This window comes from Protopterus annectens, chromosome 12.part0, assembly GCF_019279795.1.
Source record: "Protopterus annectens isolate FY-2018-M chromosome 12.part0, PAN1.0, whole genome shotgun sequence".
Lineage (NCBI taxonomy): Eukaryota > Metazoa > Chordata > Ceratodontiformes > Protopteridae > Protopterus > Protopterus annectens.
Window position 1 is genome coordinate 530,028,031 of NC_056746.1, and position 19,097 is coordinate 530,047,127.

General features: G+C 40.8%; 1 protein-coding gene across 7 annotated transcripts in view; it reads left to right on the forward strand.

The window, feature by feature from the left end:
* The window catches only part of LOC122816697 (eukaryotic translation initiation factor 2-alpha kinase 1-like), a 1,078,686-nt gene that overhangs the window by 935,693 nt on the left and 123,896 nt on the right, over positions 1-19,097 (forward strand). For all 7 annotated transcript variants that reach the window (XM_044089674.1, XM_044089672.1, XM_044089671.1 and 4 more), the window contains one exon: positions 9,958-10,037. In XM_044089674.1, the coding sequence (XP_043945609.1) occupies positions 9,958-10,037 (80 nt within the window). The remainder of the gene's footprint in view (positions 1-9,957; positions 10,038-19,097) is intronic.

Below are 19,097 nucleotides of genomic sequence, written 5' to 3' on the forward strand. Positions count from 1 at the left end.
TATATATAAAATTTTATTATATTTTTATTTAATAAAAGCTGTAAATATTTATAAAAATAATTTAAGTTTTGTTAGCATAATTAGCCAGCTATGAAGACAAAAAGACATAGCATTGGGATTTTTGGCATTCAATAATGTATTATTCACTCTTCCCTTCTTACACAAAAAACTAATAGAAGCACCATCTGATAATAAACAAGTGATATTTGTTTAATACCATTGCGTTTCTGAAATATCATAACAAAAATTATTAATATCTGTAATCATCAGACAGATTCCATTTATGAAACCTACAGAAAAAAGGGAAAAAATAAGCACAGATATATGTGTAACTTTGCAAATTCTACTGCCACTACAACCCCTGAGACATTAGCAAAAAGCTGAAAGTATGGTGTCTGTCATTTGCTCCCTCTTACAGGTTGCCGGCTGTGGTAAAGCACAGTGAAAAGAAGATGTGTGCCAGTAATCATAAAGAAACACAGTGCTGTGCAAAGCTGCAGTAGTATCCATCCCCTACAGCAGGGCTAATGAACGATATTAACAAGCATTTACTTTAGGCTTGGTCAACACTGCTCTACAGAAAATGAAGGCAAAGTCCTGTCTAAAGCTGAAGTCCACTAAGCCAGCAGGGGTTGGCTGCTTGGCTATTACATAACATTGTGAAGGGTACTGGTATGACTTCATGAGATCCTTTAATCAGAGTAGACTCTACGTTACACCACACCACATGCAGCCCTCCTGTAGCTATCAGCATTTAACGTTAAACTTGTATAGCACGTTCCTCTTTAGTTATGTGGGCACACATGATTAATTGTATGTAGTCAGTTCTATGCCAAGTAGCTCATGTAGTTTTTCCACTATCAAAACATCATTACAATGTCTGGATGTAAAAAAATAAATGAAACTCCTCAGTCTTTATCACAACTATTAACTCTGACTCTCCAAACATGTCAAGCATATACCCGTCTTCCAAATCTAAAATATTTAGGACTCCTCAGGAACCCCATGTTCCTTCTGAGACAGGGTTATGTTTGTTATTTTTAAATTACAACTTTCATGGAGAATCTACTACATTCTACTACTCGTGTCTCACTCTCACTTAAGGATTTCCAGTAGCAGTACTTGCTGTTCCTCAGATTCTGAATTACTTGTCTTACACCAGTGTGTGTGTTTGTGTGTGTGTGTGCGTGTGATTGCTCTTTTACAGTTTGCCAAATTCATCACAAAACACAGGATTTTATAATTTAGCTTCTCTGCAAACTATCTCACACCAACCCTGTGAAATTTCCAATGCTCTTTTACAGTCCTGCATTAGATAATTATATTTACAATACCATCCAATCCTTCCATAACTTTTGCAGTTTAGCTCTCGAACACCTCATGCTGAAACAAGAATCTGCCCCTATCTAACAGGTTATTATAATTAAAAAAATAACAGCAGGATTTTATACAAAAGAGTCCTGACAAAGTTCCTTGCTCTCTCACATGGGCTAACCAAACAAAGTCAGAGGAATCTGTTGTAAGTGCCAAAGAATCAGGCTCCACCTTAATGGGTACCCCAAATTCAAACATATTTGCCCAGTCTACCAAACTAGTTAATTTCTGATACAGGGCAGAAGAGGAATACTGGTATGTAGGGAATGTGCACACTGCCACCACCTGTGTGTGAGATGACACTTTGGTTTCACATGTACAATCAGTATGCAGGAGGCCTTGAACCCCGGCCTGGACTCTAAGGATTTTCCAATGAGAAATACTGTAGCAGTTGTCAGTGCTGTTGAAATATTGTTACTAACAGCATCTTTTCTAAGAGAAGCTTCCAGGATAGTGATTTGCCTTGCAGCTGCGATAGATACCTTTGGAGGTTCATGGACAGTTCTGTATCTTGGAAGCAGACCATAGTGGTTTTTAGAGCCCTCTCTCTGCTGTAGGGAAGGGCATGGATGAGACAAATGTCCAAGTCAGGATACATGTGAACACCCTTTGTCCTTAAAAAAGCAGTAATTGCAACAAAGAGGTACAGACACTGAAGGACAAGGGTGTAAATTGGTAATGTAAGCCCCTTATCTTGAATGTTAGGAATGGCCCGTCTCTCTCTCTAAGTATATGTAGACAGGCATCCTTGAGATGTGACATGTAGGACATTTCCTATCCCAGTCTGTAGCTGATACTCTAATGACCTACTCTGAACATCATCTCTGTACAGGGGGTACCCCTAGCCCAGACCGTAAACAATACATTGATGAATGAAGCACTTAAGTACTTCTTGATTATTCCTATCCCCTTACAAACTGCTGTGCAAATTTCTTTACTTTATTTGTCTGGGGCTAACAAAGGTTTGGGAAAATCTGAAATGAGAATAATTAAAATAAGCTAGCACATGTATTTTCTGCTTTATTAGAGCCAATGTTTCTACATTAATAAATACAACAGACTTTAATTTTCCTTTGCATGCACCTTCAGGCTGTATGATGCATCCCACATCAAACAGCCAACCTTAACGTTTCTTAGGAAATGTCATATAGATATTGAATTTGGCAGGTCTTGTTATACATGCCCAGAAATCTCAGTACCAAAGAAATATAAAATCTACTACTGCAGAAAAAATGTGTCCAGCAGTTTGTCCATTGTAAGTTACTTCCTCCTCCCTGACTATATAAAATATAGCCAGTTTGTGCCACAGGATTTTAGTAATAATTGTTATACCGGCACTTTCAGATGCCAAAACTCTTTTCTCCTGGCCTCCATTGTAAAAGGGTCATTTTTGACTCTGACAAACTTTTCGGGTAAACAGATGTCAGTGAATAAAATATATAGTGCTGCAGCTGACCACTGAATGCAGCTCACTTCAGCATTTGTTAACAAAAAGCATTAGCCTTGATTTAGTTATTTTAACATATCTGTTTAAGTACTTATCCTTAGCTTAACAAAAACGAATCTAGCTATTTCAGCCTTTCAAAAAGTAAACGCAAACTTCCTGATCCCAAGTTTACTGCTGGTGTAATGATGATGACCACCAAAAGCCACACTTTACTTAGCTACAGTACTTTCTTCTTTTATAAATTTCTAATTTTCCACTTCCTGTCCATACCTTCTTAACTCTGCAGCCCAACTCATCCATGAATTCCACATATTCTATTAACCAGCTATCAAAAACATACGCCTTTCTTCCTGCCTCTCACTTTTAATTACATTTCCCCACACCCATGCTTACTTATCATTGTCATACTTCTCTCTGCATATTATATTCTTACATGAAAATGTTTTGGATAATGTACACTAACACTGCAATACTGCCCTTTTTTCTATGCATCGCATAGTCATTTACTACCTATTTACATCAGTAAAGTTTTTATATGTGAAAAAAAAAATCATTACTCTTTTTTTTTTTTTTTTTTTTTTTTGTTTTTCTCTCTGAAATAATTAACAATTTAACATTGATCAGCATCATCCTTCTTGGCTTTTATGTATAGTTTTTTTTCAGTGTCACCCTCTCTGTAACAATAAATTTAGGTCTCCAGTTTATCCCATGGAAGACACTGATATTTTTACTGCATAAATACCATTGATACAAAGGCTGTTTTCTTGGATGACCGAAAAGTTTTATTCCACCATGTAATATCAGTACATGCAATGTTATGACTCAACCAGCAGTGCTGCATAACATGCTAAATGTTGTACAAGTATTACAGGACAGTTGCAATAAATCTATGCTGGTTAGGGAAAATCCTTGCATGAAGCAAATTACCTAATTTTTCCTTAATTATGGAGCATGTATTCCTTGTTGTGCATGACAAATATGATCTGTAAGGGTTTGCAGAAGAATTGGGAGCAAACAATTCTGTATTGATACCATCTTGAATTTTTGGACCACCAAAAACTTGTTTAATCTTGAATCAGAAAAGTACTGAATAGAATCCTGTTCCTTTTCCTTTTTCCAGCACAGTCTCTATCTATACTAGCTTACCTGCTAATACAGTTAGGAGATACTGTACTGTACACGTTTTAAACTAGAAATCCCTCTTCAGCGCGATTCACAAATCGTTCTTATTCTTCTTCAGCTCTTCTTTAGCGTGAATACACATATTCCTATATCGGCGCGAACAAACAAATGAAAGGGTGCTTTTGGCACATGAGGACACTGGTTAAAGGTCGCAGGCACGGAAAAAAAAAAAAAACGGAAAAAAAGTTGAATTTGGACTTGAGGGTAGCGGGGCGGATGGAAGAGCTCTGAGGGCTGCAGGTTGGACACGTATGCTGTAAATCAATTCCAATATATAGTTTGTATATTGTCGTAAGGCAAGTTTAGTCTGTAGTTTTTTAGGATGGCTTGCAGATTCACTCTTAAGGAGGATTATCGTTTTTCCTAGTACCAGTTTTTTGTATGATCAGGATATGCATACAAGTAATTCTTACTCTGGGTTACATCTTTGTGTAACAATGTTAATAATTTTAGCCAGAAGTTTGGTACAGAGTGTGGGCCTGGGGTTTTCCATTTAGGAGCTTTACTTAATTTTGTCTCAGTTTCTTTGACTATTACTTTATCTCATTTCACATCTTCTCTATTACAGCTCCTTACCATTTCTTTTAATTCTTCTGTCCATTCAGCATCTTTTTGTTCAACAGGGTCTTCAATAAATACTTCTCCAAATATGCTTATTTCTTCTCTTTTGGTGGTGTTTCTATTCCTTTGTTTCCACAATTCTATATAAAATCATTTTGAATCATCAATGAATTGCTTATTTTGTACCTTACCTTTATATTTATCTGCATACCTTCTAAGTTTTTCTGTCTATGCTGATATCATTTTATTATTACCTATGGTATATGATAACTCTTGATCCGTTTTGATACTATATGTTGCTTTTATTACATGTGTCTTTATCTTTGATGATGTGTTCCCTTTTCTATATTCTTCTAACAGTGATACTTGTCTTAATTGCTTTAAAGTTTTCTCTGTTTGATGCTTACTTGCTCCCTTCCTTTCCTGTGTTACTCTACTTTTGTGGTAACACCTGGCTGTTAGTGTAGCTGTGCAATAATAGATTCAGTTTATTTCTGTTACATTGCATGAATTTCTTTTAATAGTCCCAATTACTGTGTTCATCTGTTTTATTAGTCTTCTAACCTTTTGAGTCTTGTTTACTTTCTGTAATCTATTTTTCGTCTATCTTACTATGTTTGTCCATCTCTGTTAAATCAAGCAGGTCTTCCCTTAAATCATTTTCTAATGGATTTAGAGTGTTTTCTTTACTGTTTGTCTTTGTGCGTCTCAGCAGGTGTAATCTACAGAATGTTCCAGAAAATCTGTGACTTGTCCACTTCATATGCACCTTGCTTCATAAACTGCTTCTTCATATGGGGACCCTTTTGCCTACCACTGTGCCACATTACTAGTGTTGACTGTGCTACTCTTGCCTGCTCTTTCTCTTGCTGTACAGTTTCAACTGGACTTTCACACCGGTGTCCGACAGAAAACTCCAGAGCATCTTCATGGTGCAAATCTTTTTCAGATGCCTCCTGCTCCACTTGTTGCACCTTAATCTGGGGACATGTAATTCCTTTATGTGGCTACATTCCCTGTGGTGGATTGTCCTCACTAAATTCTTCACTTTGCAGTTAATCCATAACTTCAATTTCCATCTATTTAACTTCTGTTGTACTAATTCTGTTTTCTTCATTCCCCATTTGTTTTCTTATTTTTTGTTTTGTGAAATATTCCATGAACGGGTCCCTTTGCCTTTATTTCTCTTCAAATATCTTTGGAGCTGCTTTTTGTATTGATTAGTTTGGCTTTTTCCTATGCATAAATATTACCCCATACCAAATCTCTTTTCTTTCCCATATCCATGTTTCTTTTTTATACCTTTCAAAAATCTCTGGATTTTCATCATATTTTCACACATCCTTTGCTTCTTTTGTTATCATCATAGATAACAACCTTAACTTTGACACCCACATTAATAATACCTTAAAATCTGTTAACAGAAAACTGGGCTCTCTCTACAGAATCAAACCCTTTCACTCTCCTGCAGCAAGAATCACTATTGCTCACACTCACCTAATTTCTACTCTCCTTTATGCCTTACCCATATACACTAACCTCTGTAAAACCAACCTTAATAAAATGGAAAGTGCCTACAATAGCATAGTCAGATTTGCCACAGGAAACCCTTTCAGAACCCACCACTGTATCAACCTAAAGCAACTAGGATAGCTTGAATTACAAAATCAGCTTAAATTCCACCAACTTACTATTGCCCACAAAACCCTCTACCATCCTATGGATACCCCTATACTATCCACCCTCATTTTCCCATACAACAATCTTAAGACCTTACGTTCATCACAAAGACTTCTGGTAAATATTTGTAAATCGAACAGGGCTGGAGACTCTCTCTTCTGTAATACTGTTGGAAAATCCTGAAACCTTCTTCCTTCTGAACTTTCCTCTGATCCCTCATTACCACTCTTCAAAAACAAACAAACTTTTTCTTAGAACACAGTGGTTATGCCCTTGTACCAAACCTGACTGATCTATTACTTTTCCTCCTTGGATCTACCTACTCTCATCTTTTCTATATTCCAGTTCCTTTTCTTAGTAACAACTAATTTATTCCTTTCTGGATCTTTTCTTATTATCTCATCATAACTTATTTAATCAAACCTGTTTTTAATACACATTCTGAATATTGCAGCTCATACTTTTGTTATCCTTCTTTATACCAACCCGCCTTCTAATAACTTTTCTATGTAGCTGCTATCTTTTACATGTTATAATGCAACTATATCTGTATTATGTTGTGATTTTTTACCTAGCACTACATTAAGAACAATTGACTAATGAGATTATTCCTTATCTTTTTTTCTAGCAATGTTTAACATGAAATTAATCTTGTATACGTTATTATATTTGTGCTTCCTTGGAACTTATCTCCCTGGAACTCTGAGATTTCTCCTGGTCTTTCTTTCTAAGAATGTTTAACATGAATTTAATCTTTGTATATGTGATTTTATTTTCTTTGTGCTTCCTCGGAGCTTATCTCCCCAGGCCTCTACTGAAAATGGACATAAATCCAGTTAGACTAGCCCGGTCAACAAATGTAAAATAAATAAATAAATTTTATCAGGCATCCCAAGTTCCTTCAGTCTAGGTAATGTTTTTGATAAGTCTGTTGTGTTAATGAATACAAATTTGTTTTGAAGCCTTTAATGCTTTTTTTTTCATGTGCAAGTACTTTTATTTCCTATCATTTCTGTTACTCTTTCTAAGCATCTTCTATCTAGAAATTCTGCACTTCTTGCATAGTAGTAAAAATACGTAATTTCTTCCCTATCATCAGTAGTCCACTTTGTCATCTTTATGGCTCTTTTTTGGCATGTCAATTTTTGTGGACTGCTACTTCTACAATGGGGTGGGGGTGGGGGGGTCTTCTCCCTGTACCTGGACTAACCCTGCTGTGGGAATGTTTCCATGTCCTGAGGACTGTGTACGGTCTTTTTTTCTCTGTGTTGGCACCAGTGTGTACGACATGATTGGGCACTTTTTTTATCCTGGGACCTGTGCACCTAGCAGTCTTTTTTTTTTTTTTTTTTTCATTTTTAACCTAACTTTCCCCATGATATGTCAGTGTTGTCTTGGTGAGATTTTGTAAAACAGGGTCCACCACATTAAGGTACTCACCAAGACTTGAGGATGAATTCAGTTCTAGCAACACCACTCTCCTTTTCCTGCTGATTCATCTCTCCATTCAGACCCTGGGCTACTGTGTGATATTAATGGTGTTGCATAAAGCTTAGAGACCACCACACCTGGCTACCTTATTAACAGATGAGGAGCTTCCATTTGTGCATGTGGCTATAGAGTTTTGATTTCTGTCTCTCATCTGTCATGCTCCAGTCCTTTCTAGCAAACCAAGCTGTTGAATAACTGCCAGAGCTTCTTGATTACAGGCTGAAAATATTTTTGAAGAGGACTTTGTTTTCTTATTGGACATTAATATTGCCTGCTGTAATTTTGACTTTAGTAATTCCAACATTTGGAATTTACCTGTATAAGATAGTGTGGGTCAAGTATTCCTTTAAGAAGAAACTGAGGTGTACTGTTCTGGATGGCCCCCTTTTGAAGGAGGTCTCATCTCAGGATATCACCAGAAACCTGCAGAAAAAGGAAGCGGGCAATTGATCACCATAGATGGTCTGTAATTTATTACTTGTCCTTGGCTAACTTCTCTTCCTCCTCTATGCCAGTCCAGTACCACAAGAGAAGGAGGTCTTATTGCAGACAGGCTGTCAAAGTATAAAGCAAAACTTTGCAGTAAATAGATTATACTGGGAGCTTCACAGCATTCTTGATTACCTTTGCATTACTGATTGTGAAAGGCCATTTCTAGTTTGCCTCAATTGTAAAGATCATCATCATGTTTACATGGATTCTGGGTGTGGTAGCATATCATATTGCAGTCTTTTGGAGGTCTTAATCTCTCCCTGTGAAATTGTTCCTTGAAAGAGGAAATTGCTTCCTAGATTCCACTGATGTTTCATATACTTCTCCTTAGAGTTCATGGGGTTTTTCCTGCACTTGAAAGGGGGATTTCTATTTCTGCCTCTTTATAATTTCAAAATAGATGGAGGGAGAGGTTCATCCTGTGCTGGGTCTCTGACACTTCAGTTACGTCATTCTTTGAGGAGACCCAGTTGGCCACTACTGTTCTAGTTAGTACTACTCAGGAGATCACAGGGTTGAGTTCCTGGATGAGGAGATAGAAGTGAATCAAAGCTCAAATCATTCCGTATCTTTTGGGTTTTATGGCTGCCATCATCTTCACTGTTATTGTGATTTAGTGGATGGTTAGGTGCCACTGGGCTTTAGAGTGCCCTCTCTCTACCAGTCAGATTGAGATTTCTGTCGCCATACTCACTGTATATTTGTACAACTGGTACCCAATTGATGGGTCAGGATGCATGGTAGTTTTTCCACTGCAGAGCACGTAGAATCCCCAGGAAAGGGGTTGTGTGTAAATGGGCTTGAGTTTAGGGTGATGCTACACACACTTCAGATTATGGAAAGGGAGTGGATAACCCACCCTTCTTGCTCAACCCAGGCAACCAGCCTATAATGTAGTATATAAATAAGTGGAGCAGAATGCAGTGTTACTCCCTGTACAGATGAGCAATGAGGATCTAGCAGTGAGCGACTGAGACTTCACCTCATAGACATTCAGGTATTTCTAGCTATTAACTACTGTAAAGGGGCCTCTCGATCAGTTGATATGGTGAGTTTTTACACATTTCTTTCTGTTTATTTTGGATGTTCCCTGCTAATAAGTTGTGCTGTAAAGGTAGGAAGTGCCTTCTGAGTTTTAACATTTCCTTGACAGCCTCTGTTTGACTGTCTTCATGATTTTGCTGTGCTTTATGCCCTGCTATATGTTGTTCTTTTTGAAGAACTACTATTAAACTTCTGTTATAGTTATTTTATTCCATACTGGCCTCTGTATTTAGATTCATTTATATAGTCAGCAACAGGAGATGGATTGATCTAGTATCTGTAGGGCATCCATACCCCACTATGAGATACTGTTTTTGTGTCAGCAAACTGCTCCATGAAGGATTTCCTTATATCCTCATTAAAATAGGAACTTTTTGTGTGTACATTATGCTGTATAGCCTCTCTTTGACACTGTTTTCAGGGTGAGTTCCTCATAACCCCCCCCCCCCACCCCATCAATCCATTTACCCAGGGCTTACTTCCCCTCAAAGTCAGGGCTTCCATATACAGTCTGAGAAGTGTTTGGTTGAAGCATGTAAAGAGAATTCACTTCTCTGAATGTTAGGTTGTGTACCATAACATCATAGTCCAATAAGGACAAGTCCGTTTATCATTTGTTTGTCATGTAGCTACTTTGGAAGACTAGTGTACAGTGCATTTAAAACACATTTTTATGTAATTTGTAGGTTCTTCACATACTTCAGGAGTGGGCACCTGCTTGTATGCATCGCCTGAGCAGCTACAGGGATCTCATTATGATTTTATGGTATTGTATGGAAATGTTTGTGTTTCAAGAACATGTTAATTGTGATGATCCAAAAAAATGCATAGAAATATATTTAATGCATAGTTTTTCCTTTTGGTCATTAGAGGTCACTAGAACTAACTTCAGGTTTGCCTGGTTACAATGTCAATGTTAGTTCTGGTTATAGCATATTTTTTTTAAGGTATCCCTACAGCTTGTTGATGTCGATTTACATCACAGACCATGTCAAATTTCACAAACTTTCTCCCAGGCTTGACAGATATTCTAATCAAGAGGCTTGCCTCACATTGCATCCAAAAACTGCTAAGATTTTTTTTTTAATTTGTAAATTTTGACTGAATGATGCATGGATGAATGGAACATATTTTGTCTACAGCCACTGTTAGTTGGATTGTTGAATGTTGCATTGATAAAACTGTCTGTATAGAAAAACACCTTACTTACAGACACTGTTAATTTCTCTGTTAATTGGGCTAACAAATTTAAATAGATATGCTGATTCAAAGGAAGCTTTTCATCCATTACTTGGGTATTATTCAGAAAGTACAAATGTAATTAGGACAGCTGTGTGTAGTTAAGGGCAGTAGCCTGAACTGTAATCTAGATGGCCCAGGATCAGCTACCAACTTGGTCATTGGAGGATCTGACATGGGAAAAACATTCATTACTGGCTTAGTAGGCACAGCTTCCCACTGTAGTGCCAGTACCTGCTGGAGAGAAACATATGGAAGGTGACCTACAGGAAGTGAGTGTGTGAGTGTGTGCGCACGCTCCTTGGTAGTCTTCATGGAGTATATGCAGGAATGCAGATGCTCACAGGAGAAGGCTTAGTAGAACCACATCTGCGAGTATGTGCATCAGTTGCTGGAGAAGGGGTTAGGCCCAGAAAAAGCAAAATCTCTCTAGTATGCCTAGTTGAAGGCGGCACTGCAACTGACTTCTTGCCCAGGTGATGGCAAGTAAATGGGCATAATGACTGGGGGGGCTTTGTGCCCAGCAACACAGGGATAAATAAATAATAGTAACATTACACTTGTAATGCAATCTGTAAATCAGTACCTGGGTGCCAAATGAGTATAACAAGAATCAATAACCAGATCAAATTCACAAGTACAGTAACTGAATGGTGAACATATCATTCATATCTATCTACATATATATATATATATATATATATATATATATATATATATATATATATGTATATGTATGTATTCAGTATCTATATATCATCATCATCTTTCGGCTGTTCCCGTTAGGGGTCGCCACAGCATATCATCTGTTTCCATTTCTTCCTGTCCTCTCCATCTTGTTCTGTCACACCAACCACCTGCAAGTACTCGCTCACCACATCTATAAACCTTATCTTAGGCCTTCCTCTTTTCCGGTTACCTGGTAGCTTCATCCTTAGCATCCTTTTCCCAATATACTCAGCATCCCTCCTCAGCACATGTCCAAACCAATGTATTCTTGCCTTTCTGGCTTTGTCTCCAAACCTTCCAACCTGGGCTGACCCTCTAATAATACTTATTCTTAATCCTGTCCACCCTCGTCACACCCAGTGCAAATCTTGACATCTTTAACTCTGCCACGTCCAGCTCTAACTCCTGCCTTTTTGTCAGTGCCACTGTCTCCAAACCATATAACATAGCTGGTCTCACTACCCTCTTGTAGACCTTCCCTTCCAGTCTTGCTGGTACTCGTTTGTCACAAATCACTCCTGACATTGTTCTCCACCCACTCCATCCTGGCTGTACTCTCTGGCTGTACTCTCTTCTTCACCTCTCTTCCACACTCACCATTACTCTGAACTATTGATCCCAAGTATTTAAACTCATCCACCTTCGCCACCTCTACTCCCTGCATCCTCGCCATTCCTCTATCCTCCCTCTCATTCACACACATATATTCTGTCTTATTCCTGCTGACCTTCATTCCTCTTCTCTCTAGGGCATATCTCCATCTCTCCAGGGTCTCCTTCACCTGTTCCCTACTCTCACTACAGATCACAATGTAATCTGCAAGCATCATAGTCCACGGGGACTCCTGTCTGATGTCATCTGTCAACCTGTTCATCACCATTGCAAATAAGAAAGGGCTCAGAGCTGATCCTTGATGTAATCCCACCTCCACCTTAAACACATCCGTCACTCCCACCACAGACCTCACCGCTGTAACACTACCCTCGTACATATTCTGTACCACTCTTACATACTTCTCTGACACTCCCGACTTCCTCATACAATACCACAACTCCTCTCTAGGCACCCTGTGATATGCTTTCTCTAAGTCTACAAAAACACAATGCAACTCCTTCTGACCTTCTCTGTACTTCTCCATCAACACTCTCAGAGCAAACATCGCATCTGTAGTGCTCTTTCCCAGCATGAAACCATACTGCTGATCACTAATCATCACGTCCCTTCTTAACCTTGCTTCCACTACTCTTTCCCAAAACTTCATGGTGTGACTGATCAATTTAATCCCTCTATAGTTACTACAGCTCTGCACATCACCCTTATTCTTAAAAATCGGTACCATTCATTCCTCAGGCATCCTCTCACTTTCCAAAATTTCATTAAACAATCTGGTTAAAAACTCCACTGCCATTTCACTTAAACACCTCCATGCTTCCACAGGTATGTCATCTGGACCAACAGCCTTTCCATTCTTCATCCTCTATAGCTATCCTTACTTCCTCCTTGCTAATCCATTGCACTTCATGATTCACTATACCCACATCATCCAACCTTCTCTCCCTCTCATTCTCTTCATTCATCAGCCCCTCAAAGTACTCTCTCCATCTGCGCAACACACTCTCCTCGCTTGTAAGTATGTTTCCCTCATTATCCTTTGTCACCTTTACCTGCTGCACATCTTTCCTAGCTTGGTCCCTCTGTCTAGCCAATCGGTACAGGTCCTTTTCTCCCTCCTTAGTGTCCAACCTTTCATACAACTCTTCATATGCCTTATTCTTAGCCTTTACCACCTCTCTCTTTGCCATGCACCTCATCTCCTTATATTCCTGTCTACTTTCTTCATCTCTGACAATCCCACTTCTTCTTTGCCAACCTCTTTCACTGTATACTCTCCTGTACTTCCTCATTCCACCACCTTGTCTCCTTGTCCTTCCTCTGTCCAGATGTCATCCCAAGCACCTTTCTAGCAGTCTCCCTTACTAGCTCTGCTGTAGTTACCCAGCTATTTGGTAACTCTGCACTGCCACCCAGTGCCTGTCTTAACTCTTCCCTGAACTCCCACCTCACAATTTCCCTTTTTTAGTTTCCACCATTTGATCCTTGGTGTTGCCCTCACACTCCTCCTCCTCTTCTTGATCAGCAATGTCATCTTACAAACCACCATCCTATGCTGTCTAACTACACTTTCCACGGTCACCACCTGACAGTCTCCAATCTCCTTCAAACCGGCCCTCCTAGATGACATATAATCCACCTGTGTGCATCTTCCTCCACTCTTGTATGTCACCCTATGCTCCTCCTTCTTTTTAAAATATGTACTCACCACAGCCATGTCCATCCTTTTCACAAAATCCACTACCATCTGACCTTCTGCATTCCTTTGTTTAACACCATACCTACCCATCACTTCCTCATCCCCTCTGTTCCCTTCACCAACTTGCCCATTGAAATCTGCTCCAATCACCACTCTCTCACCCTTGGGTACAGTCATCACAACTTCATCCAACTCATTCCAAAATGTTTCTTTCTCGTCCATCACACATCCAACTTGTGGAGCATATGCACTAACAACATTCATCATTACACCATCAATTTCCAGCTTCATAAACATCACTCTATCCGACACTCTTTTCACCTCCAAAACCATTGCATACTGTTCCTTCAGGATAAATCCTATGCCATTTCTCCTCCCATCCACATCGTGGTAAAATAATTTAAACCCACCTCCGATACACCTAGCCTTACTCCCCTTCTATCTGGTGTCTTGCACACACAATATAAAAACCTTCCTTCTGTCCGTCATATTGGCTAGCTCTCTCCCTATACCAGTCATACTGCCAACATTCAAAGTTCTGACCCTCACTACCACAGTCCTACCCTTTCTCCTCTCTTCCTGCCTTCTAGCTATATATGTGTATATATATATATATATATATATATATATATATATATATATATATATATATAGTGTGTATGTGTATTTTAAATTGCATCTCTTTTACCCATCCCACTTAAACTTCTGACTTTTCCCCTTGTTACCACATCTGCACCAGTTACTTGGGGTATTGAACTTGGGATACTCATTAGTTGTGTTTGATGAGTGAAGGATCCTATAGGGAGGTGCAGGACACGGCATCAGCAATCTTCTGGTGTGTAGAGCTGGTCAGAATCCCTAGGCAGGTGGAATGTGCAGTAATGTCATGACATCCTGCCACATCCTCCCGTAAAGCAGGCCACATTAGGCTCCTGGTCACCATTACAAGTCGCCCAGGCAGTAATTTTCCCTGAACCTATTTCTAGGATAGGAGACTGGCCCTCCAGCTGCTTCATTGTATCCTCCACCCCTACCAACCCTACTAGTGAAATTAACCTTTTCCTGAACTTAGGTCACCAGTGGCTCAGTTGGATACTCTGACTTTGTACTTTCTGGCCCAACACATTGAACATACTTTTTACCTGGTCTCACATAGTCTCCATGTAGTAGCGGCAGAGTTAAATAAGGAGGAAAGGGGAGGAGGGGTAGTAGAATATAGCATAGGAAAGGAAGAGAGTAGGAGAAGAGGGGGTATAAAATGATCAAACTGTAATGGAGGAGGATGAATGTCTAAAGAATGTAAGAAAGAAGCAGTGGAAAGGCTTCACCTCACACATTCGCATCTATCCCCTTTCATAAAATATTTGCAAAAGATACCTTTGACTTGGACAGATCACTTATTTTTCAAAGATAAGGAGGAAGAGTGTCCCAGGGAAGTAGCCCCAAAGAAGAAAAAGTTTGACCTGTTAGTTGTCTTTGTTAGGGCACATTGTACCCTAACAGTACTTCCATTAATTGAGAGTAGCTCATATGTCTCCTGGTTTAGTAGGGAAGAAAATTGGGGAAGCAGTATCATAACATTTTTGAGGAGTTTATGATATTAATGACAGCCATGCTTGTACAGTCCGTAATGGGAAGCCAGTTACCCATGGGGGACTGATATGGGTACTCAACTGCATGCCATCAGAATTCTGCAGCTACATGCCTAGATGTACTTTGTGTTGTCACATGTCAACAGTGTAAGCTTGCTTATGCTCTACACCAGCCATTTCTTTTTTTATTTCATTCATAAAATTGTATCTGTATCTTTGCTTTTGCTGGTTTAAAGTTTGTTTTCATATGTCATTTGTTTTTTCTTTCTCAGATTGATGAATGGCAGGGGAAAGATCCTTGCAGGAGCTCTGGGAGGGTTAACCTTGACATTCCTTGCATGTTGGCCAGATATTTGCTTGGAATTCTTCTTGGAGGAGTGTCTGGGGCTGGGATTCCCAGATGTAAGTTTAAGTTTAGCTGTCGGGATGTAACATTTTTGTTACTATTATATCCTTAGAGGTTCATGATGAACAAGCTGTTTTTCTGATTATGGGCAAGAAAGTCCTGAAGTTTTCTTGTCAGAGTGCTGATTTCCCTACAGTGGGCTGACCAATCAGCAGTCAGACTGAAGATGTGGGAGGCAGAGCTTTGCAAAGCTGGCCAGTTGTTATCCTGGGCAGTATACAACTCATATAGTCCAAAGGCTACTGCATCAGCGAGGAATTCAAACATCGACTGAAATGATAAGTGCAACTTGTACAGATGTAAGTTTTCCCTTCTTTTGAAACTGGCAAAGGGCAGTTACCCCAGGTTTTCCTACAAACTGGATTTATTCAACAAGTCAAATGTTTGATGCACCCTGACCTGAAAACTCTTTAGTTGACTGCCTTGATAGAATTTTGATATTTGTAAACAGCTTTTTTTATTTATTTTTTTTATTTTGAGGATGTGCATCAGTTATTGAATGTGGCTAAAAGGAAATCATACACGTGTAAGAAAAGATTTTCTAGTTGGTGACATTCCTGGAAGTATGATCCTCTTAAGGCCCGAATGCCTCTGGTTCTTGTTTATTTATGATTTACTCTGGCTTTTATTTCTCTTCTTTCAAAAATCATTTGTCATCCATTTCTGCTTGTTTGCTGCTTTCTATTCATTTTCAAGTCAAGCCACCAAGAAAGGGGTTTTGCATATCCATGCACCTAGGAAATAGTGGCTCCCTCTTGGGATTTTAACATGGTGCTTGAATATTTTACTCCTTTTCCTGTTAAGCAAGCTCATCAAGCTGAATTGAGGTTCTTAACTCATTCCTTCCAGTAAACCTGTTTAATTTCCTGTGGGCAGAGCTTTAGCTTTTTGATGGCATCAAATTATGCCCTTGTGTTTCAAACAAAAGATGTAAAGTTGTCTATCTCGCCTTCATTCTTGCTGGATGGGTTCGGAGCCGACCTCGGCTCCGACTCGGCCACTCTAAAAGCTCGAGAGTTGGTTCCACCGGCTCGAGGCTCCCCTTATATCCCACAAAGCTAGGCGTGTATTACCTCAGATCTCGTTTGCCGCTACAGCTATCGAGACGTGTTGCTTCAACTGGCTTCAGGTGAGTGTAGAAAATAGTTTAAAAAAAGTTACTAAACCCCTTTAAATTAGTTTTCCATCCAGTATCCCCTTATTTTAAAGAATTCCTATCCCTTCTTTCTTGTCCTTACTCTTTATTTACCACAAGAACTTATAGTTCTTCCCTTAGGCCTTCAGGCCCTCCCATTTCCCTTTGGAGTGTGTGTGTTTTTGTAGGGACTTTATAACTAAACTATCTAATTTTATTCAGTTTAAGTTAAAGTATAGTGTAATCAGTGTGTTTGTGTTTGGGTGTGATTACTCTTGTTACTTAAATGTCTAAGGATTCGAAGGTCTCGGGCTTCAAGAAGTGTGACTCGTGCTGTCAGAAAATGTCTCTGACAGACGGTCACATTTCTTGTGTGTACTGCCTGGGACCTTTACACCTGCAGGACTCCTGTGCTGTATGCCATGGCTTCAGCCCTAGAGTCCTGCAGGAAAGAAAGAACAAGCTTATTTTACGGGGCTTGTTAAAGCCTGAGGGTCCCCCGACTGCATCTTCGGGCAAACCCTCTAAGGCTTCTAGGTCTTCGGCTCCAGTTACTGAGTCGGCACCTAAGACTTCTAAGTCTACTCCTGCATCGGCTCCGGCTGGAACTGATGAGACTTTAACTTCCACTTCGGTGGTTCCCTCGGCTCCGACCGGAGCCGAGATTTTGGAAATTGCTACGTCGGCTCCGATCAGGCTTTCGGAGCCGACATCTAGAAAGAGGTCAAGGTCACCGTCCCTCGGCTCCGTTCACTCGGCTTCAGCTTCTCCCCTGCTGTCTGAACGGAGCCATAGATCGCACTCCTCTAGGTCTTCGAGGCTTTCGGACCATGACCTTCAGAGGGTAGTGAGTCGACTTAAGTCCGAGGCACTGGCCCAGATGCTTCAGAGCCTGACTCATCAGTCGATGCTCAACCCTATATCTCAGAATATTCCTCCTCCGACTCCTTTGAGCTCGGAGCCGGGGCGTTTCGGACCCGAGACTGTGATACCGTCGGAGCCGATACAATTGTCTTCGGCTCCGTCGTCGGCTCCGATTTCTTCCTTGGAAGAATCTCGGCGCCGGACTTCTCTCGTCGGCTCCGAGGGGGTGAGTGGCATCGGACCCTTGTCCGACCCCACTCTCCCTCTCGGTGCTTCGGCGCTGGTGAGTTCGGCTCGACATCGGCCTCGGAGCCATCGCTGTCGGTGCCGAGGGAGGTTTTCAGCTTTTCGGAGTGGGGACCTCTGGCTCTGCCTGACAGAGGTGCGTTCGAGGTCATGCGGAGTGTGTTGGAACCTGGTTCAACTCCACAGTCTGCTCCGCCCCCTCCCTCTTCGGTGCCTCAGGTTATGTCTACTCACTCCCTCATCCCAGACCGCAGAGAGCCAGCTCCTCAAGAATCCCCTGTGGGATCTCATCCTCTTCCGAGGCCACTCCTGAATTGGCAGGGGAGCCCCCTAGGAAGAGAAAGTGTAAGAGGAAGCACATAGACTCACCTGAGTCTGTCACCTCTGACACAGATTTAGAGGATTCGAGGGTTCCCTCCGTTCCCCTTCTGAAGATGTCTCCTTTGCAGACATTTTAGAGATCCTGAAACAGAGGGGAAATTGGCCAGCCCTTAACCCTTCGGAGGATGAATCTGTGTATCTTGAGGCGTTTGGCTCTCGCCCTTCCACCTCCTGGGTGTCCCACCCCTTTGACCCCCTCATGCAGGTGGTAGCTAAAAAGGCTTGGACGGCTCCTGACTCTGTGGACCCCACCCCCAGGAGACCTTCAAAGTTTATCACAGCACCAGCAGATAAGCAATTTCTGACTAAGGGAGTTTCTGTGGATGCTATGGTGGTAGCTGCCGCCACTAAGAAGGAGCTAGCTGATCCTTCGGTGCCTGTCCATCCTCCTAACAAGGAATCTAGGTCTATGGACAGGTACGGGAAGCGGATGTTTCGCCAGCGACCTTTGCTATGCGTTCGCTGAACTACCTCTGTCATTTCACTCGTCTCCAAAGAGACTTGATCAAGGAAGCGAGTGAGATGTTAAAGGATCCTACAGCTGCGGGTTTTCAGGATAAGATGAACGCTCAGCTGGCTACCCTAAATTCTATAGCTAACTCCTCCATGCGCCTCCTCTCATATGCGGCTGATGGAGCGAGCAGAGCCGCAGGGACAGGTGTGGCCTTACGCCGGCATGCCTGGATGCGACTATGCAATTTTGCGGACCCCTTTAAAACGTCTTTCACTAATTCCCCGTTTGATGGATCATCCCTCTTTGGTCCTCAAGTGAAAGAAACCTTGACGAGGTGCGAGACGGATGGCAAAACTCTTTCTGCCGTCGGATTCCGTTTTTCTACTCCTCCTAGGCCTTACCCCAAAGGCCAGAAAAGTGGGAAAATGTGGTTTCGCAAACAATCTCAAGGGACTTTGCCTGACGCACA